The following is a 26,340-nucleotide window of genomic DNA, read 5'->3' as shown; positions in this document are numbered from 1 at the left end:
ACCCTTCTTGTGTTATTAAAAACGGATGGCCTAAGTGGTATTACTTATAATCTTAGTGTACAGAATTACACACCCATTTTTCATTTTTTTCTGTTTAAGTATTTTCTTGCCTTTTTGCTTTTTGGAAGGCCATTTTCATATCTGAACATTGAGCACTAAATACTAATAAACATGAAAATCTAATTTTTGTAATTCATTTTTATAAGACCAGTGATTGTCTGCTCCTCCAATAGGAACCCCACATTATAGGTGGAGCTTTTTTACTTTCATGCTGTAAACATCAGGTCTGGTGGATGATCGGCTTTAGAGAAGAGCTCCTTATGGGGTACTACAAATGACCTCTAAAAGGCTTTTTTGGTGGGCGTTTTCAAAGCAAAAGAACTCTTGTGTAGCTCTCAAAAGGGAGGGTCCCTGTGCGTAGTCCTTTTAGGCATGGAGAAGTTTTGTGCAAAGCAAGGTCTCTGGGTGAGGATGAGCTCATGGAGCAGAGGCTTCAATCCCCTGCGGTGCAGATGCATTCCGGCACAGTTCCCCTTTGCTCCCTAGGCTACTCAGCAGCTCTTGTAAACCATAATCTCTCATAAACAATAATTTTGATGCAGACTACATAGGCAGGTAACATGCATTGTGAAAGTGAGGACTTTGGAGTTGGTCTAGTCCAGCTGCTTTAGATCCTAGGAGCAAGACTTTGAAAAGGAAGAGACATGGTTGGGAGCAGAGTTCAGACTGCAGTTCAGAGTTCTTGGTGCCAAATCCAAGGTTAGTTTGTTTATGTTTGAGAAATTCCTAAAGAAGAAAATGAGGCCAAGAACAAGAGCCTGCTTTCCATTCCTGTGTCCTGACCAACATCTAGCATGACGTGGGGAAGAGATCTTAGTTAAATCCCAAAACTTAAACTTACACCATGCTTGTCCTGTGACCCACTGACTCCACTAGTGGGCATATAATCAAAAGAAAGGAAAAAATATTTCTGCATAAATGTGCATGGATACTCAAAGCAAAGATCATTTGCTTTTAATCTCTGAGAAGCAGTCAAGAACAAGTCAAGAGCCAGTAACTAAGCTATAGTGTCTGCCCTAACTCTGTCTATAGTTAAAAAGGATCAGGGCTCAAACAGCTCTATGTATGCCAGCTCTTTCAGTAAAAATTAAAAGTAGTTAATATCCTTTAACTGATGGAAAAACAAAATGTGGTATAGCCATGCAATAGAATACTATTGAAACATAAAAAGAATGGTTGGTACAACCAACACCTGCTACCACATGACTGAACATTGAAAACACTGTAAGTGAAAAGGCACAAAAGACCACCCATTGTATGATCCCACTTACATGAGATGCCTAAGATAATGAAATCCATGGAGACAGAAAATAGGTCACAGTGGCTAAGGGAAAAGGAATGGGAAATGACTGCTAATGGATCTATACTCATTTCTTGGTGGGAAGGGGAATAAAATAAATGTAAATTTGATAATGGTGATGTTTGCACAAGTCTGAATTGATGTAAAACTACTAAATACTTTTTTTGAAGAAGTATCCTTTATGGTATAAAGTGTATCAATAAAGCTGTTATACATGCATCCCCACAACCCAGTCTCTAGAAAGCCCACTGTAGTACAGACAATTGCACAATCTGTGTGTCCCTTATTTGAATGTGCTTGAGTATAAATGATAGCTGAATGATGAGGTCTGTGTTACACCTCTTCTAAAACTGCCCTCTGGGTTTACTTTAGATACTCTTTAAAGTAGAACCTTATAAAGCTTTGCTATGTTTAACAAATATGTCACATACACTAAAGCTAACTAGTGGCCAGCCAAGGATAATACACAGAGCTTAATAAGCAGCCATGGGCTAGAGGAGATGACAGCCCATTAGCACATGGTCATATGCATAGTATCAGATAGACTCTGTGCACTCTAAGGACACAGTATCACTGTTCTAAAAGCCGGGCTGGTTCTTCCTGTTCTGCACACAGGTTTTCATTTTGGGTCAGCTTCTGGACTAAGTTGGGCTGACTGAAAGCCCTGGAGTTTCACTGTGTTCTAAGTGTGCTGAGTATTGTTTTCCCAATTGCCTTCCCTAGGTCTGCCCCATGGTAACCTGGCTACTGAGTGGATTTCTAGCAAACAGCCAGAAGGTGAGGTCTTCCTCCCTCCCTTTTTTTCTATCCATTTCCCTTCCTGCTCCTCTTCTACCCATGCACTGTCCTGTTTCTTAATGTGTTGTTTCATCTCAGGAGAATACACCAGAAGGCTCTATTATGGTGGCTAAGCATCAAATCTGAGGTTGTAACTGTTTGTGCCCACTAAATGTTTTACATTGAAAACAATTGTGAAATTTCTTTTTTCATATTCCCTTTATTATTTTTTTGTTTATCCATTGACTTCCTCCCCAAAAGCTCTGGGGTGGCATATTCTTTAGTATACTCTAGGTCTTTTTTAATGTGACTAGAAGTTTCACATAGTTACTCCTTTGGAAACTGTCCTTGAGCTCTAGAAATGACTTCATGTTCTGCACATGTCTGTTGCAGAGGGTAGGGAACTTCACTGCAGTGCTACCCAGTGGAAGAGACTCAACACATGCTTGTCCGGCCAGAGAAGGGCTCCGTTGTCTGCCCTGGTCGTAGCTACTAGCCTTAAGAAAGTTCGGCATTCTTCAGCATCCTGCCTTCCTGTGCTTTCCTCAAGGAGGGGGTCAATGAATTTCATTGATCTGTTTGGGCTTGGTTTTTGTAAAGGTTCCTTATGCTGCCTGAGCAGATTTCAGTGGTTGGATTAATATCATTTATATCCTTAGGAATTGGTATAGAGACTTAAAGAGATTAAAAACAGACCCATATTAAGTAGGTCCTCCAGGTCAGTTAGACCTGTGGCGTGATGGGCAGGCCAGCTTCTCAAGAAGGGGTTCTTTGCATTTGCTCATAAGGATTTGGATTCAACAGTCAGTCAGTAAATCTTATGTTTAAGAAAATGAAGTATATGTTGAAAGGAATATACATATTGTTAAAACATTTCTATTTATGCAAAAAGATTCATGCAGTTTTATAAAGGATTTTAAGTGCTGTGTTAGACTGTACTAGTAACAGATGTTCAACCACATGTTTACATTGTTATTTTACTGAAAAGTCATGGACTACCTGATATTTTACTTTTAAAACATACCAATGTCATCACATTTTAAATTAACTCAAGTTAGTTATTACTAGAAAAACACAATTTAAAATAATAGAAAGGCTCTTAAATATCACTAATAGAGTCAAAAGATTTTGTTAAAGGAATTCCAGGCTCTTGTGCCACTTCTTGTTCTTTTTCTGCAAAGACAGATGGTGTCAGTAATTGCCTATATATTTAATTAAGTTAAAAAGCTACATAGTAAGGGCTTGGTTAAAAAAACAGGAAATTTTGTGTTATGAGCAAAGAAAGCAATAGAGCAGACACTGGTAACATAAGACAGCACCCCTAACCCTTAGATACTCAGACACCCACATGGTCTGGAGTGTGGGCTGCATTTTATCCATCTAATTATAAGAACAATAATAAACCCGCACTTGAAACAGCAGCAGCGGTGCTGTTATGTCCTTTACCAACTGAAGAAGAATGACCCTACCTGTGGTGGCCCTACCATTTGACCTATTACTCAATCACTTTTGACTTAATACTTGAGTGGCTACTCTAAACCTCTTTTATGCTATTTGCCTGGAATTTCTCACATAGAAGACTGGATAATCATTGTGAAATTATTATGGGAGGTGGGGAGCAGGAGCTACTTGTAGAAAGTGGTTTGGAAAACTGATTTAACCATTCTTGTGGTGTCTGTTTTCAATGTTCCCATCCCATGAATTCACCTTCTGGCTTAATGACAATATGGTGTTTCCAGCTGTGGTATAGTATATAGGCTGCACATTTAAACTCTTAAAGCTTAAAAATGGCTACCACAACACTGATTTTATTCCATTTCTCTTAGTCATTAACATTTAACGATTACCTTATGTTCTGAGCACAAGGATGGAATATATTAACAAAAACAGGAGTTGTGTTTTTCTGGCTTTAAGCAGTTCAACTCAGTTCAACAAGCATATTGAGGAAATGCAAGAGAACAGACATTTTATCTGGTGTGGTCATGGTGAGGGGAGGGCATGGTGCTTACAAAGGAGTCACCATCAAGCCTATGCAGTACCACAGTGTTGTTGGGAAAGACCATAGGCTTCGTAGTCACGTAAGCCATGGTAGGAACCCTGAATTAGCCACTACATAGCTGTGTGACCCAGAACATAGCACTGTAACCTCAGTCTCCTCATTTGTAAGCTAGCGATAATAATTTGCAGTGATTTGCCATGACCATTAGAACTACGCCTCAGCCCAAAGAGACTAGAGGACTAAGCAGCAGCAGCTAAAGGGGGTTTAATTAAGGTAGGCTTCCATGTAGAGTTGAATTGCAAAGGAAGGGAATTTAAAATTTGCATATGCATATTAACAGACGGGAAAAAAAAGGAAAGACAAGTTGAGATGAAAGTAGCCTGTGAGAGGTAGGTAGTACAAGAATACATGTTGAAAATGGAGTCACTAACCCTGCTTTTTTTAGAGAGTTACGTGGATGTGATAAGTAAACCCCACAAACTGCCGTATTAAGATCTGGAGCAAATCATCTTGTGTATAGTCACTCCAACATTATGGTACAGAAAAAATTAAACTTTGAGAGTTAAGGGCAGTTTTGTGGAGCCCATTCAACTCAACTGCAATGGACAACTTGGCTTAAAAAATGGGTAGGGGACTGACCATTTTCTAAAGAAGGCAGACAAATGGCCAGTAGACATATGAAAGGTGTTCAACTAATTATCAGTGAAATGCATGTTGGAACTGTGAGGTATTTTTCCATGCCTATTGGAATAACTATTACCTTGTTGTGGAATGGTCTATTCATTCCCCGCCCTCCCCCCGCTACCCCCCTCTGCCCCTGTAGAGAGGGCCATGTGCTAGAAACTTGGCTCCCAATGTGATGGAATTTTTAAGGGTTATGTTCTAGTGGGAGGTAAGTAGTTCATGGGTGATCCATCCATGAATAGATTAATAGTGGTTTTCAGAGGAGAAAGGGTAAATTCTTAGAGCAGGTGGTTCTAAGGGAGTCTAGTATTCCTTCTCAGTCCCTCCTTTAAAAAAATCTTCTATTGTTATTATTATTACATGTGTGTATAACATGTGAGCCACAGTATATATGTGTAAGTCAGAGGACAACTTTCTGGAGTTGGTACTCTCCTTTCACCTTTATGTAGGTTCCAGAGACCCACCTCAGGTTGCCAGACTTGTACAGCAAGCATCTTTACTTGTTGAGCCATCTCTCTGGCTCTTTTACCTCCTGTCTTACCATGGATAGTTAAAGGGAATTTTTAAACTAATGTAGATTTCCATTTGGAATTGAATTTTGAGTCATATTTTGAGGAAAGATGTAGTGATATTCCATTTGTATTACTGCCCGGTTTCTATGACAAACTATGTGGCTACTGGGATTAAAGGTGTGTGTCACCACTGCCTGGTCTGTAAGGTTGGCCAGTGTGGCTGTTTTACTATCTGATCTTCAAGCAAGCTTTATTTATTAAAATACAAATGAAATGTCACTACAGGAAGGGAAGGTATATTAACAGGCAAAAGAAGAAAGAAAGGGAAGGAAGGAAGGAAGGAAGGAAGGAAGGAAGGAAGGAAGGAAGGAAGGAAGAAAGGCAAGTTGAAATGAAGATAACAGTAGGAGGTAGTAGCTGGGCAGTGGTGGTGCATACCTTTAATCCCAGTATTCGGGAGGCAGAGGCAGGCAGATCTCTGTGAGTCTGAGGTCACACAATGAGTTCAAGGACAGCCAGGACTGTTTACACAGAGAAACCCTGTCTTGAAAAGAACAACAACAAAAACCAGCCAATCAACAACAGAAACAAAAGGGTAGTAGTAGTAAGAAAATGCACGTGCATCTGGATGTGCTTTTGGCCTTGAGATGTCATCCACCATGAGACCCTCACAAGCTAAGTTCAGCTCTTGAGCTTCTAGCATTGTTGACTGAGTAAGTCTCTTTATTCAGCCTCAGGCATTTTTTATAGTAACACAGAACAGATAAATATAGCCATTTCAAGAACCAAAAGAGAAGGCTGGGTGGGGTAGCACCCAGAACCCAGGAAGCAAAGGTAAGTGAATTGCTTTCAGTTCAAGACCAGCCTGGTCTGCATAGTGAGATTACTATGTTATTATGACTAGTTGTAATACAACTCTAGCCAGTATTGAAAAATAGTAAGGAAGCTCCTAAGAAGTAAAAAGAATAGGGGGAATGGAAAGATGTCTCAGTGGTTAAGAGCACTGGCTGCTCCTTCAGAGGACCTGGGGTCAGTTGTCAGCACCCTTTTGGTGGATTCTAACTGTCTGAAATTCCCATTTCAGGAGACTTCTGGTCTTTGTGGACCCCAGGAACACATGTGGTACATACACCCACAGGCAGGCAAAACACAAACATAAAATAAAACAAACAAATCTTTAGAAATAAATAAAACGAATAAAATAAAAATAAACACCTTTTTTTAAAGAAATAAAAGAACAGAACTGTCATATGATTCAGCAATTTTACTACTGGGTATGGACCCAAAGAAAACAAAGTCATTATTTTAATGAGCTGTGCACCACTATGTCATGACAGCATCATTCATAATAGCTGGATCTTGAGACAATCTTTCAATAGATTAATAGATAAAGAAATTGTGGTGTATATACACACAGATACAGACACATAAAATGGAGTATTAGTCAGCCATTGAAAAGGAAATCCTAACATTTGTGATAGCATGGGCAAGCCCAAAGGACACTATGATAAATGAGATAAGCTAGGTACAGGAAGACAGGCATACATTGTTTTACCTGTATATAGCATCTAAAAATGCCTACGAGGGTCAGGAGGTAGGAGAATGAAGGAATGCTGGTTAAAGGGCACAGATTTCCAATTAAAGATGAGAAAGAGAGACCTAGCATATGGCATGGTGAATATAGGTGAATGATACTTTATGCTACCAGGGAAGGCCCCATGCTCAGGAATTGTTGGCCAACACAAAACTCAATGTAGTTTTGTGGACTTTTTGTTTAATTTTGCTTTGTTTTGGCATTTTTGTCTAGTTGATCTTTTGTCTGTTTGTTTTGAATTTTAGTTTTATGTGTTTTCTCTGTTTTTGTATTTTTCTGCATAAAGTTATATGGGGAGAGAGGTAGGGAGGAAAAAATAAATCATATTGTATGAAAATAATTTCTTCAATAAAAAGCTTCAAATTTAATAAAGAATAAAAATACTATGTGATACTGTATGGCATTGTGACTGTAGTTGGTAATACTGTGTGCCTGAAGTCTGCCGCACGGGAGTAGTTTCTCACAAACAAGACAGATATATGAGGTGATGGATGTGATGGATGTGTTACCTACTTACAGTGTACATACACAGTAGAGTATCACAGTGTGCGCCGTACAGTGTACATACACAGTAGAGTATCACAGTGTGCGCCTTACAGTGTACATACACAGTAGAGTATCACAGTGTGCGCCTTACAGTGTACGTACACAGTAGAGTATCACAGTGTGCGCCTTACAGTGTACGTATAGAGTATCACAGTGTGCGCCTTACAGTGTACATACACAGTAGAGTATCACAGTGTGCGCCTTACAGTGTACGTACACAGTAGAGTATCACAGTGTGCGCCTTACAGTGTACGTACACAGTAGAGTATCACAGTGTGCGCCTTACAGTGTACGTACACAGTAGAGTATCACAGTGTGCGCCTTACAGTGTACGTACACAGTAGAGTATCACAGTGTGCACCTTAAACACTTAGGATTTTTATTTGTCAGCTATACTTGATAAAGCTGGGGAGAAGGAAGGACAGCTTTGCAAGGGAGCACTCATTCTACAGAAAGCAAGATGACAGCTGAAGTGGGGGAGAGTGTCAGCTTTGTTTCTGCCACGCTAGAGGGCAAAGGGCACACCCTTGTGTGTAGCAGGAACATTTCCCTGCCCCCTGTTCACTGCCCTGCTGAATACTGCAAAAATGTGGATCTTCTGAGTAGTGCACAGGCAGTGAGCATGCCCAGATCTTCTCTGCCCTGGAAGTGTTTCTGGAGAGAGAAGTGTCTTAGTTATTAAAGGGAACAATGATGTTAGAGACACTGGAAAAGCAGCTAACAGAAACAAGGTTGCCGTGGTTTAGGATATGAAGTGTCCCCTCAAAATGTTCATACTCTGAAAGATTGGTCCTCAGCCGGTGGTGATGTTTGGGGAGGTTCTGGAAATTTAAATAGTGGAGTACAGCTGGAAGAAGCAAGTTGCTGAAGGCAATTAAGCTCTTGAGAGCTCCATTTTTCCTAGGTCCCTGTCTATATCTATTTTCTTCTTGTCCATCAGGAGGTAAAGAAACTCCTCTGACATATGAGCCCACAATAAGGTTCTGTCCAAGTAAATGGGGCAGAGAAACAGCAGCCTGAAATATCTAAAACTACTCAAGTAAGTCTTTCCTCCCTTACACTGCTTCTCTATCAAATGACAGCAGTGACACAAAGGTACCTAAATGAGGTTCACTATACATAGGTTCGCAGGCTGCTCACCTATATCTGAGGGTTAGGTGGCTAAAACAGGTCACTATACATAGGTTCGCAGGCTGCTCACCTATATCTGAGGGTTAGGTGGCTAAAACAGGTCACTATACATAGGCCTGCAGGCTGCTTACTGATATCTGAGGGTTAGGTGACTCAAATAGGTCACTATACGTAAGTCCGCAGGCTGCTCACCTAATATCTGAAGTTTAGGTTTGAACTCAAAGCTTCCTAAATTTCATGGTTTGTAACATAAGGAGGTTAATAAGACATTAAGAATAGCCACATATGGTAATATTATACATATAGTAAAATTGGCCACTAGTTCACTAATCAATATAAATGTAATTTCACACTATAAAATTAGTATTCTATATGACCATAAATATCATGATAAAAACTTGTGTTTATTGCTGTCATTCTCATCATCACCATTATCATCATCACTTGCATGTTGTAGGTCTTTATCGCTGACACAAAGATACACACTTAAAAGGGACAAGGCTTTTGTTTCACTGTTTCAGGATCCTCTGGGATCTACTTCCCCTTCACTAGGTAGTAAGTTGTGATTAACAATGCGACTATTATAGCATTTAGAAACACTGACTAATAGGCACTGCTGTTTATACCAAAGGCCTATTAAATTTTAATTTAGATATACACTATTAACCCTCTTATATATAAATAAAATACCTTCCCTAAAGAGGAAAAGTAAATCTCATTGAGCTCCCTTAGTGAATTCCTTATATATCTTGAAAACAAAGATAAGGAGCTGTTGCAAATGATATTACCAGAGGGGGACTGAGAGAGAAGTATTCATTCATTCATTTAATAAATATTTATTCAGCATCTATTATCCGCCAGACAGGATGCTAGGTGCTGGGTTTACAGAAATGAGCAAGAAGAAATTATGTTTCTGTAGACCTCGGGTTTTGCATCCTCTGAAATAAATGTATTCATTTTTGATGCTTATATATCACTTTGAGATGCTAATGCTCAGTGAGTTTTTAAAAATAATGCTAATTCGATTCAGATTCCACTCCCAGTCTGAGAACCTGCTGAGGGTCTCTGTGACAGTTTTGCATGTGCTTATGGCATTTGATTTAGTAACAATAGCACCTTGCATATATGTGCTCAGCCTGCCAGAACATCCTGTAAGAAACAGGGCAAGAATTCACTAACTAATGACAGACCAAAGGCTCATTGAGTGTCTTAAAGTATCACACTAGCCAGTGTGAAGAGAGAGGCTGACACTCATGGCATCATAGTGAGATATTTTGAGGTGATTTTCTGTTGCAGGATGAGACTATACATTTAGGATCCCAGAGAAACACTTTTTAGAAAGTGTTTGATATGTCCATGTATTGAAAGGTCTCTGATACAACTTGCATTCAGAGTTGGGACTCTGAGGATATAATTGTGATATGGATGGATTTAAACCATCAGTGGATTAAAAATCTGAATGCACTATTGGAAGTATTAGAACTGTGGGCCTACTTGGGAGTCATTTGGGGATGGAGTTTGTCCTCTGCCCTTGTGCATGATATTAAACTTTGCTTCAGGCTCACAGCAATGGAGCCAGCTAGCTCCAGATCAAAGCCTCTGAAACTGTAATCTAAGATAAATACTTCCTCCCTTTACGTTCTTTTTCACATAAATCAGCTGCAAAATGTCTAACCATTGCGATATGGCATATGGTCTGATATACATTCCTCAGTTTTCATTTTGTTTTATTTTTTGATTACCCTATTGATGAAGGGCCATTATGTAGCACTTTTAGCCATTTTTCATCTCAACTCTTTTTTTTTTTTAAAAAGATTGGGTTTGGGTGGGAGCACAGGATAGTGATAGAATTCCTGCTGAGAATGAGAGGCTTTGGGTTCAATCCCCAAGACAGCAAGAAATGAAATAAAAAGATTTAATTTCCTATCCCTGTTTTATTTTTAAATATACCTATCAGCACTCATAAATGAGGCTTTCCCCCACAAAGTTCACAATTAGTATGCTGAAGAGATGGCTCAGTGGGTAAAGTGCTTGCTGCACAAGTATGAGAATCTGAGTTCAAATCCCCAGCACCCATGTGAAAACCCAGGTGTGGTGGTAAGTGTCTGTCATCTCATCACAACCTTTGAAAATTGAGACAGAAGATCCCTGAGGTTTATTGGCTAGGCAGTCAAGTTCCAGGTTCAGTGAGAGATCCTGTCTCAAAGTCACAGTGGTGCATGCCTTTAAATCACTTGGGAGGAGGTGTGAGGATTGGCAGAGTTCCAGGCCATCTAGGCCTATATGGCACCCCATCTCAAAACAGAATAAGGGTGGAGAGTGACTGCAGAAGATAACTGATGCCAACCTCTTGCCTCCACACACAGGCATACCCATGAATGAGCACACACACATGGACATATACACATTCATACAGTTCACAGTTATCTACAAGCAAAGAATTTTTAAATCTGGGATTTCAACAGCCAGTGTCTTTGACAGTTTGTTTAAACGTTATATAATTCATATTTATATGAGGTAAAATATGATATTTGTAAGACACAGATTATCATCTTTCTCCATATGTGTTCTGTATGTTGGTCTTGTTTTGTTTTGTACCACACCCTTTACAACCTCTTCCTACTTAGAGCACATTCTTTCTTACACTCCTTCAATCTTAATTATCCTTCAGCTCCCATCCCACCTCTTCTGTAAAAACCTCCCCGATTGCTCCAAACAGAAGGGACCTTGCTCTTATCTGAATGCACACAGCAAGTGTTGTGGCAGTTAAACTGACATTACCTTTCTGATGTCTCTTTTATTGTTCTTTCAAGTTGTCAGTTAAGCCTTTTCTTGTGATTCATTTTTCCAGATCAGCTTCCCAGCTAGACCGTGCACCCCCTCAAGGCAGGCACTTTCCCATCTCTTTCTACCATCTCTGCAGCTTCTCTAGCACCTGCTATAATGGCATGTGCATAATAGACGCTCAATAAACACTTGTTTCATTAGTTTTCTCCATAAATGAGTAAACTCCAAAGATCTAAATTGCCTAGAAGTTTATCTTTGTTCACTCAACAAGGGACATCAGAATAGACCCCCAGAATGTGTTTGTTCAAAGAATATGCCAATCTCTCCCCAACCTAAAGCTTTTGGAGGTACTTGATGTTCCTGTCTTCTGGAGTATCATGTATTCTGCATGCAGTCTCTAAAGGCCTGGATTTTGCATTTCTAGTTTCCTGAGATCTCTGACCTATTACCCTGCTGGAGACTGAGCTGTGCTCCACCAGCTCCACTTTCCAAGGACCAGCTCCTCCTTTTATTCCCCTACAATGCTGTGTTCTAGATGACTTTCCCAGTTCTATTTATTTGTTGATTTATTTAGAAACAGAATCTCAGTATTTAGCCCAGGCTGAATGCCTGGTGTCTATTATTTAAATCCTACATTTCCAAAACCATTTTCACATTCTGCTGCTTTAGACCTTCATCTTTATCTCCTGAGGTTATGACAGAATCTTTACCTTCTGGTCTGGAGGTTTGTTTTTTTTTTAAATAACTGCAGGCTTGTCCTTAGTGCACCCCTCTAATTTATTTGCTTTTCCTTGGCCCTAGTCCCCTTTGCTTCTCTCATGCCAGCATCGTAAATTATAGGTCCCAGCTGTAGCTACCTAGCAAAAATCTGAATGGATGTAGGCACCTCAGTTTTCTGCTTCTCGTATCTATTCTAAGATGTGTGTATATAAATAAAACCATGTATGTGAATTGCTTTGCAGACTAGAACCCTCTATACAAATCTATGATTATCATTATTCATTTCTTTCTCTGATTAGAAATTTAACACATCTTTGTTTACTCTTGAAAATGCAAATGTAGGGACTAGGGTGTAGTTTAGCATATACAATGCGGTAGGTTCAACCGTAGTACCAAAACAAATGAATGAATATAAACACATACATTAATTAAACTATAAAGGGAAATGCAGAAAGCCCAGAAAACAAAATAGCAGCCAATTTCTTTGTTACTTTCTTAGCCCTGTTGTAATGAATTGCCACAAGCTCACTGGTGTAAAGTGGCACAAATGACTGGTTCAAAGTCAGTAATGTAGTGCCCTCTCTCTCTCTCCCTCCCTCCCCCTGTCCCTCTCCCCCCCCCCTCCAGCCTTCCTGCCTCCTTAAAATGAACCTGCGAGTATTTGGTCCCTAGACATTCCAAATTCCCATCTCACTGTTGAATTCAGAACAGTCATATCTGCAAAGTCCTTCTGCCATGTAAGGTACCATAAGGGATAATTGTTCTGCCTATCACAGCCTCAGTCCTCTCATACAGAAAAAAAAAGATATATATTTTAGTATATATCTTTAGGATCCTTTTGCTTTGTATGTATGTATATATATATATATATATATATTTCTTCTTATAAAATTATAACATTACAGATATTGTTTATGATTTGCTTTTCAACCTTCTATTACTATATTAACACTTTTATTAACACTTTTAAACATCTTCAAAAACATGAGTTTTAATATCACAGTATTTGTTTCCATTTATATATGATACGTTCTTTAAAATTTTTCTATTATTACAATTTAGGCCATTTTGTGATTAATATATCTATATAAATCTTTGTGATTATTTGTCATAATTTTTCAAAAGTGTATTTTATTAAAATTTGAATTTGCCAGTATAGAATGCAAGTATTATGAAAACATCATTAGAATAAATAATTTTCTGAACTGAAAATTTACTTGGACATTAAGAAAACTAAGACCAGGGAAAAACAGTAAGTCCAAAGTAATACAACAGAAAATAGTTAAATTTGACTATTTGAATTAAAGTGTAATGGCAGATATCACAGAAATAGCACAAATGGCAGGCTTTGGTGTCTGAGTCCATGAGGTATGGTGGGGAGCACACATGTGCCGAGTGAAGAAAATGGCAGAAGTGGTTGGGAGACTGGATACAGATGACTACATCGAGTAAGTGAGATGTATTGAGGCTGAAGAGACTCAAGTTCCTTACTGGTGGGTAAAGTGTTTATCCTTATTTTTAAGCATGGAAAAGGTGTAGTTTAGAAAGAATTTTGAGGCATTAGAGTATTTTTGAAGATATTTGCAGGAATTCATAGTGTAGTATATGTTCTGATAGATTTATAAGTAGTTACCTCTATATGGGAGAGGACAGAAATGACAATCGGAGAGGAAGTATTTGCAACATGTAGATCGAATAATGAGTTTTTATATATAAAAATCAACATTTTCATGATAACTTAGTTTAAAGGGGACAAAAACTATAACCAGATAATTATTTTTATGACCAGACATTTAAGTGGAGATAAGTAGAAGGGCTGACAAACATGAGAAGCTGTTCATTATCAGTAATAAATACTGATTAAAATGAGATAATGTTCATTATCTGTTAAACATGCAAGAATTGAGAGGCTGAGAATATGTCCATCTCTTCACTGGCATCTCGGGGAGGCCAGTCAGAATATTAGGGTGCTATTTGATGTGATATCACTTGCAAAACTGTTGGAGAATATACCTGCATTTGTAAGTTAAACACAGAAAATATATTTCCTTTGCTAATGTAGGAATACCCTTTGAGTGGCCACTGGGAACTTACTGCAGCACCTGTGACCATGTATTCAAATACTAGTGAAGGAAAACAGAACCCATAATATGATAAAATCAGAGAATCTTGGGTTTATATAAATCCATTTCATTCATTTCAATGAGCTCTTCTAAACACTTGAAAACACCTGCTTGCATGTGCTTTGTGCTTACTCACCCAACAAATATAATTCCTGAACACCTGCCTGTTGACCCAGTGCAGAGATACTGCGTAGCAAACAATAGGGAGCACAGGAGACATGCAGAGCTGTGTCCACCAAGGAAGACAGATAATCAGATGATCACACAAACAGGTCTAAATTGCCACTGAGACAAGTGATAGGAGAAGTATGGTAGATAATAATATGAGAAGCCAAAACAGTGATTTTGATGTTGCCAGGGAAGTCAGGAAGTCTCTAGGTAAGTATGGCCTGTGCTGAAATATTATATGTATTTAATATATATATGGAAGAGGGGTTAACCCAGTCAGAAAAAAAAGGCAAAACGCAGGAGCAGGGGGTGGTTCATGTCTGTAACTTTGGCGCTTAGGATGCCAAGACTGGAGGATCAAGTTTGAAGCCAGACTGGGGCTACATAGTGAGATACTGACAAGAGCATTTCAGGCTGAGGGCAGCATATTTCTGGCAGAGTGTGCTACAATGAAAAAAAGAGATTGGGGGAGGTTGTGTGGTGGATTCAAGAAAACAAAAAGATCTGAGATAAGAGAGGGCTGGTCAGATGCACAGGACTGGTGTTGGGTATCTTTTCTCAGAAGTATATATAGGTGGTGAACTAAGGAAGGATCAACATTGTGTTAGGAGGAGATCCCTCTCCTGTGTGCATGTCTTCCTATATCAAACTCAAGTAAAAACTGTCAGTGAGCTGTGACCATAGTTTCATCTTCTCTACCACCCCAGGAACCTTTGTCCTTCTTCCTAGGACAGGTGCTTGTGAAGGTAGTCTCCTCCACACCCTTCCCTGCCAGTCTAGTCTTTCACCAGGGGTGTGGTTTCTTTCCTCCTCATTCCCTAGGGAAGTTTCTGAATGCCTTTCAGTCTGTCCTTTATTCTGTCTTATGAATCTGGGAACAAAATAGAAACCCAATAGAGATAAGTGGAAAATGGTTACCCAGCAACCCCCCAACTACCCTAAACATAAACTCTTGCTGTTAAACCTTAATCTGACTGAAATAGCAGATAAAACTGAACAATGAATATAAAACACCCACAGCTTATTCACACTAGGGACACTGGAGGGTGGGAAACCTCAAGCCATTTCAACTTTGGCCACAAGTCTAGACACCCAACATAAAAAGCAGAGGAACCAAACATTACAAACTGAGTCTCATGAAGTAGTAAATTTAAATATTATTATTCTAGGGGGAAAAAGCATAGAAAAAAGCTTTAAAAATATTTATTAAAATCAAACATGCAGAGTCACAGACTATCACACATGTAATCTTGAATAAATAAAAGCATATTATGGAATATATGTATCTATAATCTCTAGGATGCTTAAAAACACAGAGTAGAACTATATATTGTTTCTGGTACTTCCATGTGCACTAAAAGTATAAAGATGTATAAAATTGTCAACCCTCTAAATTTAAGATAGAAGTCTCTACCTGTTCACAAGGAGGAGGAAGAGCTCCATGTTCAGCAAGGGGTACCTATGGCTGGAGGTGCTGCTGATGTCATTTTATCTTTCAAGTGAGGAGAGGGCATATGATATTGATTACATGATTACTTAGATCTTTTTGTTTTTAAAGTATTTCCCAATACATGATTTGAAGAAAACATTGATAATCTGAGTTGTTAGTGAACTATTGGCAAAAAAAGATCAGATATAAGACTCTTAACTCATTTCTGGTTATTCATTTTTCTATTTAAGAACACACTTTAGATAGGTTCAGTCCCTGGACAGTGTAAAATAGTTTCTCAATAAGATATAAGCATAGCAATAATGGACAAAAATGAGAGACCCAGCTAACAACTGTGTTGGATGAGTTTCAGTCATTCAATCTTCTACTTTGCACAAATGTTTTAACTTTGACCCTATTTATAGACAGAAAGCCTGGTCTCCCTTAGGTCAGCATGGATAGCACAGATATAGATTTACAGTCAGCTCATCAGAGCATAGTGAGTACTGGGTGCTTCCTGATACTGTCTGCTGCATGGGTGTGGAGTGTTTTAGTGTCATATATACCAACTGTTTAACTTACCTGCTGCTCTAAGGTGTTTGGATCAATAAAAGTCACCAGATCTATAGAAAAGTAACCAATCACATCTTTCTTTCTGCAGGCATTTCCAATTTGGAGACACAAAGAACTGAGAACTTGGGGATCCATTGAGGTCTGAGGCATGGTGGTACCAGAAGAAATAAAGGGGCCGTCAGCATGAAACTGGTCCCCCGTTGACAGTACCCTGATTTCTCCATCAGGCTCTATCAACATGTCTACGGTGAGGTTGGTGACACTGTCTGCAGGTGGGTATCCTTCAATCACGCCACCTGGTTGGAAAACCATGGAGCAGATAAAAGAACACAGTCAAGAGAAAGACCCGCTTGCAGGAGGAAGAAATAATCTATGTTTTGGCAGGGGAACTCGGGCTCAGACCTTGCACTTGTCATCTTGGGAAACTGAACAAGTAGCTTCAACCTTTGACTTGCTTTTCTTTACTTATAAAATGGGGGACATAATTCTACATCACCAAACTGTCCTAAAGTTTGAGAAATTGTGCCTATGGTATTTAGTCTGGTTCTTGACACATGGTAGGGCTCAGTGAACAGTAGTCTTGATTACGATCATGATTACAAACACCTTATAAATGCTATATTTGGAACCACTCATTACATTAATGAAGGATCCAAGGATTATGGTCAAACCCCTCAAGGAATTAACTCTCCACTGCCCACTGTTGGTATCCTAATAACCAGTGCACTCTTTCTGTCTAGCATTATTACTTTTCTAAGGGCTTGTAATAGGCATAGAAAACACTGGCTGTCATGCTGGTCATAGGAATCCCGTAGAAAACCAAACATAGAGACTGGTGACATGGTCCAGTTGGTAAAGTGCTTGCCACAAAAGTATGAGGACTTGAGTTTAAATCTCAGCACCCTTGTAAAAACTGGTGTGGTAACATATGCCTGTAGCCTCAGTACTCGAGAGGCAGAGACAGGAAGATCCTTGAGGTTTATTGGCTAGTGCATGTAATTGAATAAGCAAGTCCTATGTTTTGTGAGAGACCCTGTCTCAAAAGTAAGGTGGAAAGCAATCAAGGAAGACACTCAACATCAACCTCTGGCCTCATATGCATGCACATTCAACCTCCCGCCACACACACATATGAAGAAAAAGTGAACAAGTACCAGGACTTGCTGCTTTTGCTAAGTAATAGTTGGGTAGTGATTTCTGTCCATCTCAACAAACCACACTTGAAGCAGGATCATGTATATATAGTTAAAATTTGAGATTTTTAGCTGTTCTCAAAGGCAGTCATATAAGAGATATTTTCATTCAGTGCCTATAAATTTGATAAGGGGTAGCCTTAATGAATGCCAACTTTCAGAAGGAAAATGATTTTGGGGGGGCTGCATATTCAATCTCTACTTTATCTGCTGGCTTGTTCAAGATGCTCTTCAAATGAGGTCTGCTATAGTATATAACAACTGAATGCCAGTTGCTGGAGATTTAATAAGATGAACATAACCAAACAAAAAACAAGCAAACCAGTGAGTCTCTGTAGTTCAGGTAACTTGGTACTTTGGCTGTCACTGATGATAATGTATCAGTATCTTTTATGATTCACAATATCACTTTGGATACCATGGAGTTTTGAATGAGAAATATCTCCCAAGGCTCATATAGTTAAATACTTGGTCCTCTGTTGGTGGAGTTGTTTTGGGGCTTATGGAGCCTTGGAGAGAGACCATCATTGGGGTAGGCTTTAAGAGATTATAGCCTTGCCCTACTTTCACTTTGATCTTTCTGCTTCCCTCTTGAGGTTGAAAATGTGATCTCTCAGTGTCCTATTCGATTGCCTGCTTCCATTCCTCCCTCACTATTATTGGCTCTCCCTCTGGAAGTAGAAGCCAAAATAAACTCTTTCATAAGTCATTTTTGATCATGGTGTTCTATTACACTGGTTACAAAAAGTAACCAATCTTGATATATTATTTCAAACATGCTTAATTATGTTGTCTTCTTAGCATCAAGACTTCAGTCTTTTTCCTTTCAAAGCAATTAAATTTTTCCCAAGAATGTGTTGTCTTTAATATAAATCTATGACAGTGTAGAAACCAAATCTATAACACATTTTGTGGCCATAAGCTCACTCAAGAGAATAGAAGTGGGATGAAATAGGCGGTTGGTGGAAGCTGGTGAGATTCAGGAACATGGGGTGATGTCCTGCTCAAGTCAGAAAATACACAAGGCCTCCTGCATGCACTAGGGTTAGGGCTCAGGCCCATCCAGAACCTCACGTGTGACAATGGTTCTCAACCTTCCTAATGCTATTCTCCAATACAGTTCCTCATGTTGTGGTGACTCTCAACCATGTAATTATTTTCTTTGCTACTTTGTAACTGTAGTTTTGTTACTGTTATGAATTGTAATGTAATATCTGATATGCAGGATATCTATGTGACCTCTGTGAAAGGGTTGTTTGATCCAAAAGAGGTCATGACCCACAGACTGAGAACACTGACTTATAAGAACCATATTTTAAAATGTACTGAAATTATAGGATATAAGTATGTTCCCATTCATTACTTATCTGGAGTGTTGTTTTTTCCAACATCTCTAAGTCTCAGTTTCTTCCTCTGTGAAATTGGGTTAATAAAGCCTGTTCTGCTTCTTCTCCACAGTGTTTATGACATGACTGAGGAAGAAGGAGGGAGATGGACAGGGAGAGGTGAAGGTGAAGCCTTAGCTTGTGGCCACATAGCTCAGGGGAGGTAGAGCTAAGGGACTCACGTAAAAAGAAATGGTCAAGAGCAGTGGTGCTCAACCTGTGGGCCAAGACCCCCTTGGAAGCTGAACAACCTTTTTACACAGGGGTTGCATATCAGATATTACATTACAATTAATAACTGTAGAAAATTTACATGAAGTAGCAGTGAAAATAATTTTATAGCTGGGAGTCAGCACAACAAGAGGAACTATATTAAAGGATTACAGTGTTAGGAAGGGTGAGAACTACTGCTCTAGAGGAAGGATTTTCAGGCTGATCTTTGATTATGTAAGCTTCCTAATACTCTGAGAGATCTTCATGGTTTTACCTCTTAATTTAAATCCCTTCTAAACTTGTTTATTTGCTTGCTTGTGGAAGACACTGTGTTTTTTTTTTTTCAATTACAAATGGAGCTGACTTCCTTATTTTCTCTTTTCTGTCCAGGGGTTCATGTGGAAATTTGTTTATTCATATACTTACAGAGATGAGAGAACACTGAAGGTACCTTAACACACACACACAGAGAGGGGCGGGGTGAGAGAGAGAGAGAAAGAGAGAGAGAGAGAGAGAGAGAGAGAGAGAGAGAGAGAGAGAGAATCCCCCCTAGCATTCCTGTTAGATGGCTGGCATCCAACCTCTTATTTAAATAATTCATTAATAGGGCATCTGCTACACTCTTCCCAGCCAATGTATTCTACAGCCAACAGGCCTGTCCTTTCCGACAAACCCCTTTCATACATAGGGCTGAGTCCTGCTCCTAATGAACAGATTCACTGGCCCTGGCAAAGACTCCTGCAGAAACATAGGGTAGACTTTTATGGCCCTTCTATGTGTTGGCAGATTATCTGGGATGATCTAATCTTTCGTACTTTGGGCTCCCTGTGCTTCAAATAAGGGTGATAGCAGTACCCACTCCTAGGATTGACAGGAGGATGAAGTAAGTTAATGTGTGTCTACTTAGGATGATGTTGGCATATAACAGCTACTGTGTGCTATTACCATTGTTCAGTTGTCATAACATGGCAGAATTACCAGTTTATCATTATATACTGAGGCCAGTGTACTGTTATCATCATCACATGACAGCAGTAAGTTAAGCAGATTATGTGCAACCTCCTAGAGAGGGGAAGCCTCTGCCTAACTGTGCCCTTGTGTGGCACCCAGAGGCCTCTGGAACTGCACGTAAACTTAGGTCTGTTCATCCTCTTACTCATCATTGACTTCCCAAAATGAGGATGAGGAAGGAGAGGAATCTAAAAATAATGGAGGCTGGTTTTATTCCTAGTCTGTAGAGGATTCTGGTTTGAAAATGTTACCTTTCTGAGCTAGGGCATTTCTGCTCTCCTAGAAAATGAGAGAGAAAACTAGATCTAGTAAAGGCCTTTGTTCATCAGTCTGTGATAGAAACGTCCCTATTTCTAACCCCGAATTTTCCTAACTACTATATGCAATAAGTAACTGAGGAAACTGGGTCTCTGAGGATTATCCAAGGTCACATGTGGTTCATTGGAGAGCCGCCCCTCAAGACAAGTCTGGTCTAAGAAATGCCCAGAGGACTGAGTTCTGCATGGCATGCCTGGCATGTTGAGTTCCTATTTACTTAAGAGGCTGGGTGCAAGATAAATATTTAGGCAGTGCTTGAAAAAGAACAAAGTCAGCTGCAGAAGCATTTTCCAAATCCACATCGACTGATGAAGAGTATTTGAATTGGCCCTGGCTTGACCCAGAACCAGAACCTCCGCTTGTAATACTGACCCTCAACAGAAACTTTACAGTCTTATTTACCTTGAGTGAGAAATGTTTGGAGGAATTTCCTCCACGTTGGGAACCGTTTCTCATTGACTGGCTGTACGTGCTGTGCTAAAATGCCCGCCAGCTCCTCGGAGATCTTCACCAGAGCTGGCTCCTGCAGAAACAAATTAAATAGAACCACAAGCAATTTTACTACAGAAATGAAAACTGCTTGTGGAGTGATTAAAAACCAGGCCTCCAACAGGCAAAAAAATGTGGTTACTGTTTACCCAGAGCCAGAAAGCCATTTTGAGATTGTTCTATTTTTCCAGCCATTTCACTTTTCATATTTCAGTGTGAGTTCCCCTCCCTGAAATCGGTGCTAATTGTGCATATTGTGTCCTAAAGGCACCCCGTACTGGTCGTGAGGAGTCCAGGCTTCAGACTCCCTTCAGCCCCACCTGCAGAGTGGCCTCTGCGTCTCCACTCTGAGCCTCAGTTTCACATTCTGGAAAATGTAAAGCTGAATAGCTTGTCCCTTAACTCTTTTAGATGAGAATACTTTTTATTCTATGAATCTAACAGCATTTGAGCTTAGGAGGAACAACAGAGTTGATGAGGTCTTTTTTTTGATACTTCTGCCTCTTTAATGTGTGCCCACTCTGTTGTAAAAGCTGCCTTTTACAGTGTTGATAGGAAAGCCTAAACTCTTGGCTACAACTGTAAAGGTGGGATTTTAAGATGTTTCAGTTAGAGAACAAGCTCTACGGTCAGCCTTAGTCAACCTGAAATCCCTGCAGATCACAGTGTCACCTGTCTAGTTACATAGCTATCATCGGTGAGATGATCCAAAGACAACAGAGCCTCCCATCAGGAGTGAGAACAGAAGGAAGCTCTTTAATCAATAGGAAGTCTATCTTTTTATGTAAAAGGTGTAGCTTGCTACGATAATTTCTTTTCTATCTAAGTTATAATGCTTTTAAGACTCATTAAAACTTTTCAAATGGAAGCCACAGTTTAGACATTATTTCTGTCAGGTGCAGGGCAGGGCACTACATATAAACACTTTGGTGCTCAGTATTCATCATGTTCTAATGCAGAGCAGGGTGAAGCAAAGCTCCAGCTTGCTCCAGGGTCCCAGGAAAACTCTGAATCTGAGAGAGAACTCTAAGTGATTTGTAAGCATCCGCTCTAGGGACGGGGCTGGCTGTAATACTGGAGATCATCTGTATACTCACTTTTTCCAATTTCCCTAACATTAAAAAGTGATTCTCCTCTATCCTCTGCCATCTCCCAATTCCTTAAAACATTTGGTTTATTCTGTTTTAATGCTCACTGAAAATCCAGACTAAAAGACAAATATCTTAGAGTTTATGATAGGCAGGTCCAAATAATCTGAATTGTTTTTAACTACCTGGAAACTCCTGGCTGTATCATTAGTTAATCTTAGTAAGTGATTGACATACAAAACAAAAACACATTCAGAAGCAGAGTGTTCTGGCCAACACAAGGTACAGAGTCCTGCTAGGAAGGGCTAGGGAAGTCTGCTCATGCAGTAAACCTCTGCCTTGACATGTGGAACAAGGAAGACGACAGTCGAAGCAACGGGCCTTTGCATTCCATACCTGTACATTGTACATTTACTCTCATTTTTACTGCAAATTCACTGATAGTGTCAAAGCTTCATGTGCAAATTATGAGCAAGCATCTGCAGCATAAGGAACCCTTCTGCTCTCTGAACACCCCATATTCTCTAGCCTCACACTTGTTTGAGTTCACATTCTGCCCCATGGAAGAAAACTGTCTCTGAACAGGGGGCAGTGAAGGCTGGCTTTAGAGTCTGCCTCTTTCTGGAAAACTATCCCAGAGAAAAGAAACCTCGCAGCCCAAGCCTCTCTTGGACAGGTGGAAAATTCACTTTTTCTCCTGCCTTGATTAGAGAGACTTTTCTGTCTCTCCCACTTTGAAGGGAAGTGGAGCCATCTACTCAGTTACATATGTGCTAGAGGGCTATTTTTACAAGGGGGAAATATGGAGAGGAAACAGTGAAGGAACAGATGAAAGCCCTGCAGCTTGATTTAGACCAGGTGCCAGATCTTCAGCAGAACGCTAGAAAAGACTAAGTTACAGAATAGAAGAGGTGAATCTCTCAATAGACTTCCTCCTTACTTCCAAGGAACCACCTGAAGGACTGGCTACTTTAGAACCACGAATTCTTCCTGGGTGGATGTCACAGGATTCCCTGCCTCTAAGGACTTCAGAAAGATAAATGAGGTGACATATATGGAGTGTCACCTCAGCTGCAACATGTGTGAGAGTCAATAACTAACTTACAAGGCTTCTGGACACAGTGTCAGGTGCCACTACTACTTCTGCTTACAAAGTGAGTCATTCTGCCACAATGCCTATCATTTTCACTGTGCACAAAACCACAACAAGGAGGTAGATTTCTAAAAGAAAAATCTGCCTCGGGAGTCTGGAGGATGCTTCGTGTCCCATCAGCTGAAGGCACTGACAGGGTGGCATTCAGTGGAGATTCTGGGGCACTCAGAAGCCGCGTGGGGGTCATGATTAGCTCTCTAAAGACATAGTGAGGAAAAATGGGGTCGGAAGGGGTAATATTAACTATCTAATTTATTTCTAGTGGGATGTATAAGTCTTAAACTAATACCTTAGTACCTATGGCCTTCGTGTCAATGAAGAGAGACTTGCTCCCTCACCTCTACAGTGATGACAATGTGGGCCTTGCAGCTCACATATTCAAGTAAGGGAGGGTGTGTATGACAGGTTTATGTATGTCTGTTTATCATATGCCTGCCTGTCTTCCTATCATAATCCGGGAACAGAAGTACATTTTTACAAACTTAGGATGTGGAATTAAGTTCTGTCTAGTGAATAATGACAAGGTAATTAATGGGTGAAGTAGCAAAACTTGGGCTTAAACCCAGTTGCTCCCAGTGTGCCATAGCAGAGTGGGATCTGTGCCTGTAACAGCCATCAGTGGCAGGAGATCAACTACAGGTGCTATGGTAAATATGGGGAAATGGTAGGATAGATATCTTCTGTTGGCTACCCAGCATTTATGTCCCCTCCTTCAGGTTAAGTTCCTTTCAGGAACTGTTCTTCTCTGTTCTTTGCTATGGAAGAGTGGTTGAGGGGAATTTCCACTCTCGCCTCCAAAGAAATGTCGCCTTGTCCTTGCACAATGGCTGGTTCAGTAGAGTTGCAACCCAGTGAGGCCAGGCACCTGCTAGAAAATGCTTACCGGGGCCTCTGGAGAGAGTGTGATCTGAGTTGCTACCAGGGGAGATGCTCTCTCTTTCTATTGCTTGGACCAAGAAAAAATTCTGGAAGCTAGCCTTAGAAAGAAACCAGCCTTATGCATAGTTCAAAGGAGAGACAGAAAACTGTGGAGCCAGTTGGATTTCCAGATAGCCAAGGCCAGTTTCTCTTTATTTGGAAATCCATTTGAGTTGAGGTTCTGTTAGTTGAAGCTTAAACATTTTAAATGGATGCAAAAAAAAATTGGTGGACCAAAGCATGTCCCCACAATCCACAATGGTAGTTTTAAGCCAGTGGACGTTCTGCTAACCACCTGGTGCTGACTTTCATTCTGCAGTCAGTAGTGAGGTTTTCACTCATTCCTTTCCACTACAACCATTAGGAACAGTCCCTCTTTAGGGTGCAAAAATATGTTGAAAGGATGAAGAAAAAAATGAAAATGTCTCCAGCAAGTCAGAAACAACTCTCCGTACTTACTTAAAGTTTAAGGACAGCTTTAATACTCCATGTTTAATTGTTAATGGAGAATTTAAAAATCAAAAATGCCAAGTTTGCCTTCGATGAGATGGAAAATTATGCTGCAGTAGAAGGTAACATAATGTAAAACAACCAGCATTACCAAAGCACACAAATGTTTTTGGTATGTAAAATTGCTTTGTAAAATATTTGCTCCATCTGCTAAAAGCAGCAAAGACAATTTTCCCTTGATAGCTAATGGCCCATTTCTGGTGTGTGGCAAGTGATTCGCTGCAGTGGTGGCTCTCATTAAGCAGAGTGTTGAGAACACGGTATATAATTCCATACTTATGTAGCATTATCCACTCACTGCTTCTTGAGGAGCCTGTTCCTCATTATCTAGGCCTCCACCTTGCACCAACATGCAGGCCTAGCAGTCGATTTGACTGGAGAATCATTTCGTCCAACTGAGGCACATATGTCGCTTCCATTCTGAAGCTCAGCACAACTGTTTCACTGCGACCACGAACGCTGGAGAAGTTCATTCCCTCTCCACTTTCCAGCAGGCAGAAGGCTGCTTCCCTTTCCCCTCACCACAGGGAGCCAAGCTTTGTTTGTTTGTTTGTTTGTTTCTAGGTTCGTCCTGTCGCGCTGCATGCTGGGGGTTTCAATAGGTAAAGATTAAGTGTTTCTAGAAATTCTTAATTGAACTTTGCACATACACAAAAGGAGGAAAAAAAATTCTCCCTCCCCCGACAAAACTGCCATTATGAAAGCCTGATATACGCTGCCCTTTTTCCTGGTGTATCTGTGATTTCTCTCTTTAAAAGAGTTGTTTATATTACACCCCAGATTACTTCAACATCTGCTAAAGGGATGATTAGAAATAAATACAGTAATCCAGCGTGGTTTAAAAAGAGAAGAATATGTTCATGTTTGGGGAATGATACTGAAGAGTACTTACCGGAACAAATGACTGTGATAGACAAATATTCTTACCATTGCGAAATAGTTCTCAAGGAAATTATACTGAACTGTAAGAATGGCAATTAGTAAATACATATGGCTGTTTAAAATATTATACAGTATTTTAAAATGAAAACCATGCCATGTTTAAATCAACCATAAGTGGAATTAGTCATAACGGTTACTTCTGGAAATAGGTTTCTTCCTATCAACATAGAGAAATGAAGCTGGTTGGGAAAACTGTGGACACTGATGGAAACTCTTTAATTGTAGATTGAAAACAAAAGGAAATACACATGTCCTTTGGATTTGATTCTCGTTACTTTCTTTTTGTTTTGCTTTGTTTTTCTGTGTAGCCCTGTCTGTCCTGGTAATTCTCTTTGTAGACCAGACTTTGATTCTCATTCAAGTATGGGAAAAGACTGAGTTCCAGAAATGAAACTGAGAGATTATCAAGAGACTTTGTATTTAATCCTATACAAAAGGAATGGACTAGCAACATCGTTTCTTAGTCAAGAGAAGAGCTGGACCATTTTAGATATTTCCACACATCAGACACAAGGAGTCAGGAAGATGGAACAGCACTGCAAATTGATTGTTCTCCTTCCACAGACCTTGCACAGGATGAGACCAGTGAATCCCACAGTAGGGGTCTGTCTTGAGTCTGGCTCAGTCACAGAAAGTCCTAGACTTCTCAAGGGCATCCCTGACTCACCAAGGGGCACCGAGGACAGATGACCAGAAGCACATGGCATTCAGAGAGCA

The 26,340-nt window shown here is 39.9% G+C and overlaps 1 protein-coding gene across 1 annotated transcript in view; it reads right to left on the bottom strand.

Annotated features, from left to right (window-relative positions):
- LOC142846753 (IQ domain-containing protein H-like) overlaps window positions 1–26,340 on the bottom strand; it is a 142,114-nt gene that overhangs the window by 39,906 nt on the left and 75,868 nt on the right. Inside the window, exons 7-8 of the mRNA XM_075967570.1 lie at window positions 20,926–21,046; window positions 16,413–16,699 (exon numbers count right to left, since the gene is read on the bottom strand). Coding sequence (XP_075823685.1) covers window positions 16,413–16,699; window positions 20,926–21,046 — 408 coding nt within the window. The remainder of the gene's footprint in view (window positions 1–16,412; window positions 16,700–20,925; window positions 21,047–26,340) is intronic.

This window comes from Microtus pennsylvanicus, chromosome 3 (assembly GCF_037038515.1).
Source record: "Microtus pennsylvanicus isolate mMicPen1 chromosome 3, mMicPen1.hap1, whole genome shotgun sequence".
NCBI lineage: Eukaryota > Metazoa > Chordata > Mammalia > Rodentia > Cricetidae > Microtus > Microtus pennsylvanicus.
The sequence above is the reverse complement of the archived record's forward strand: the minus strand, read 5'-3'. Positions and strand labels throughout refer to the sequence as shown.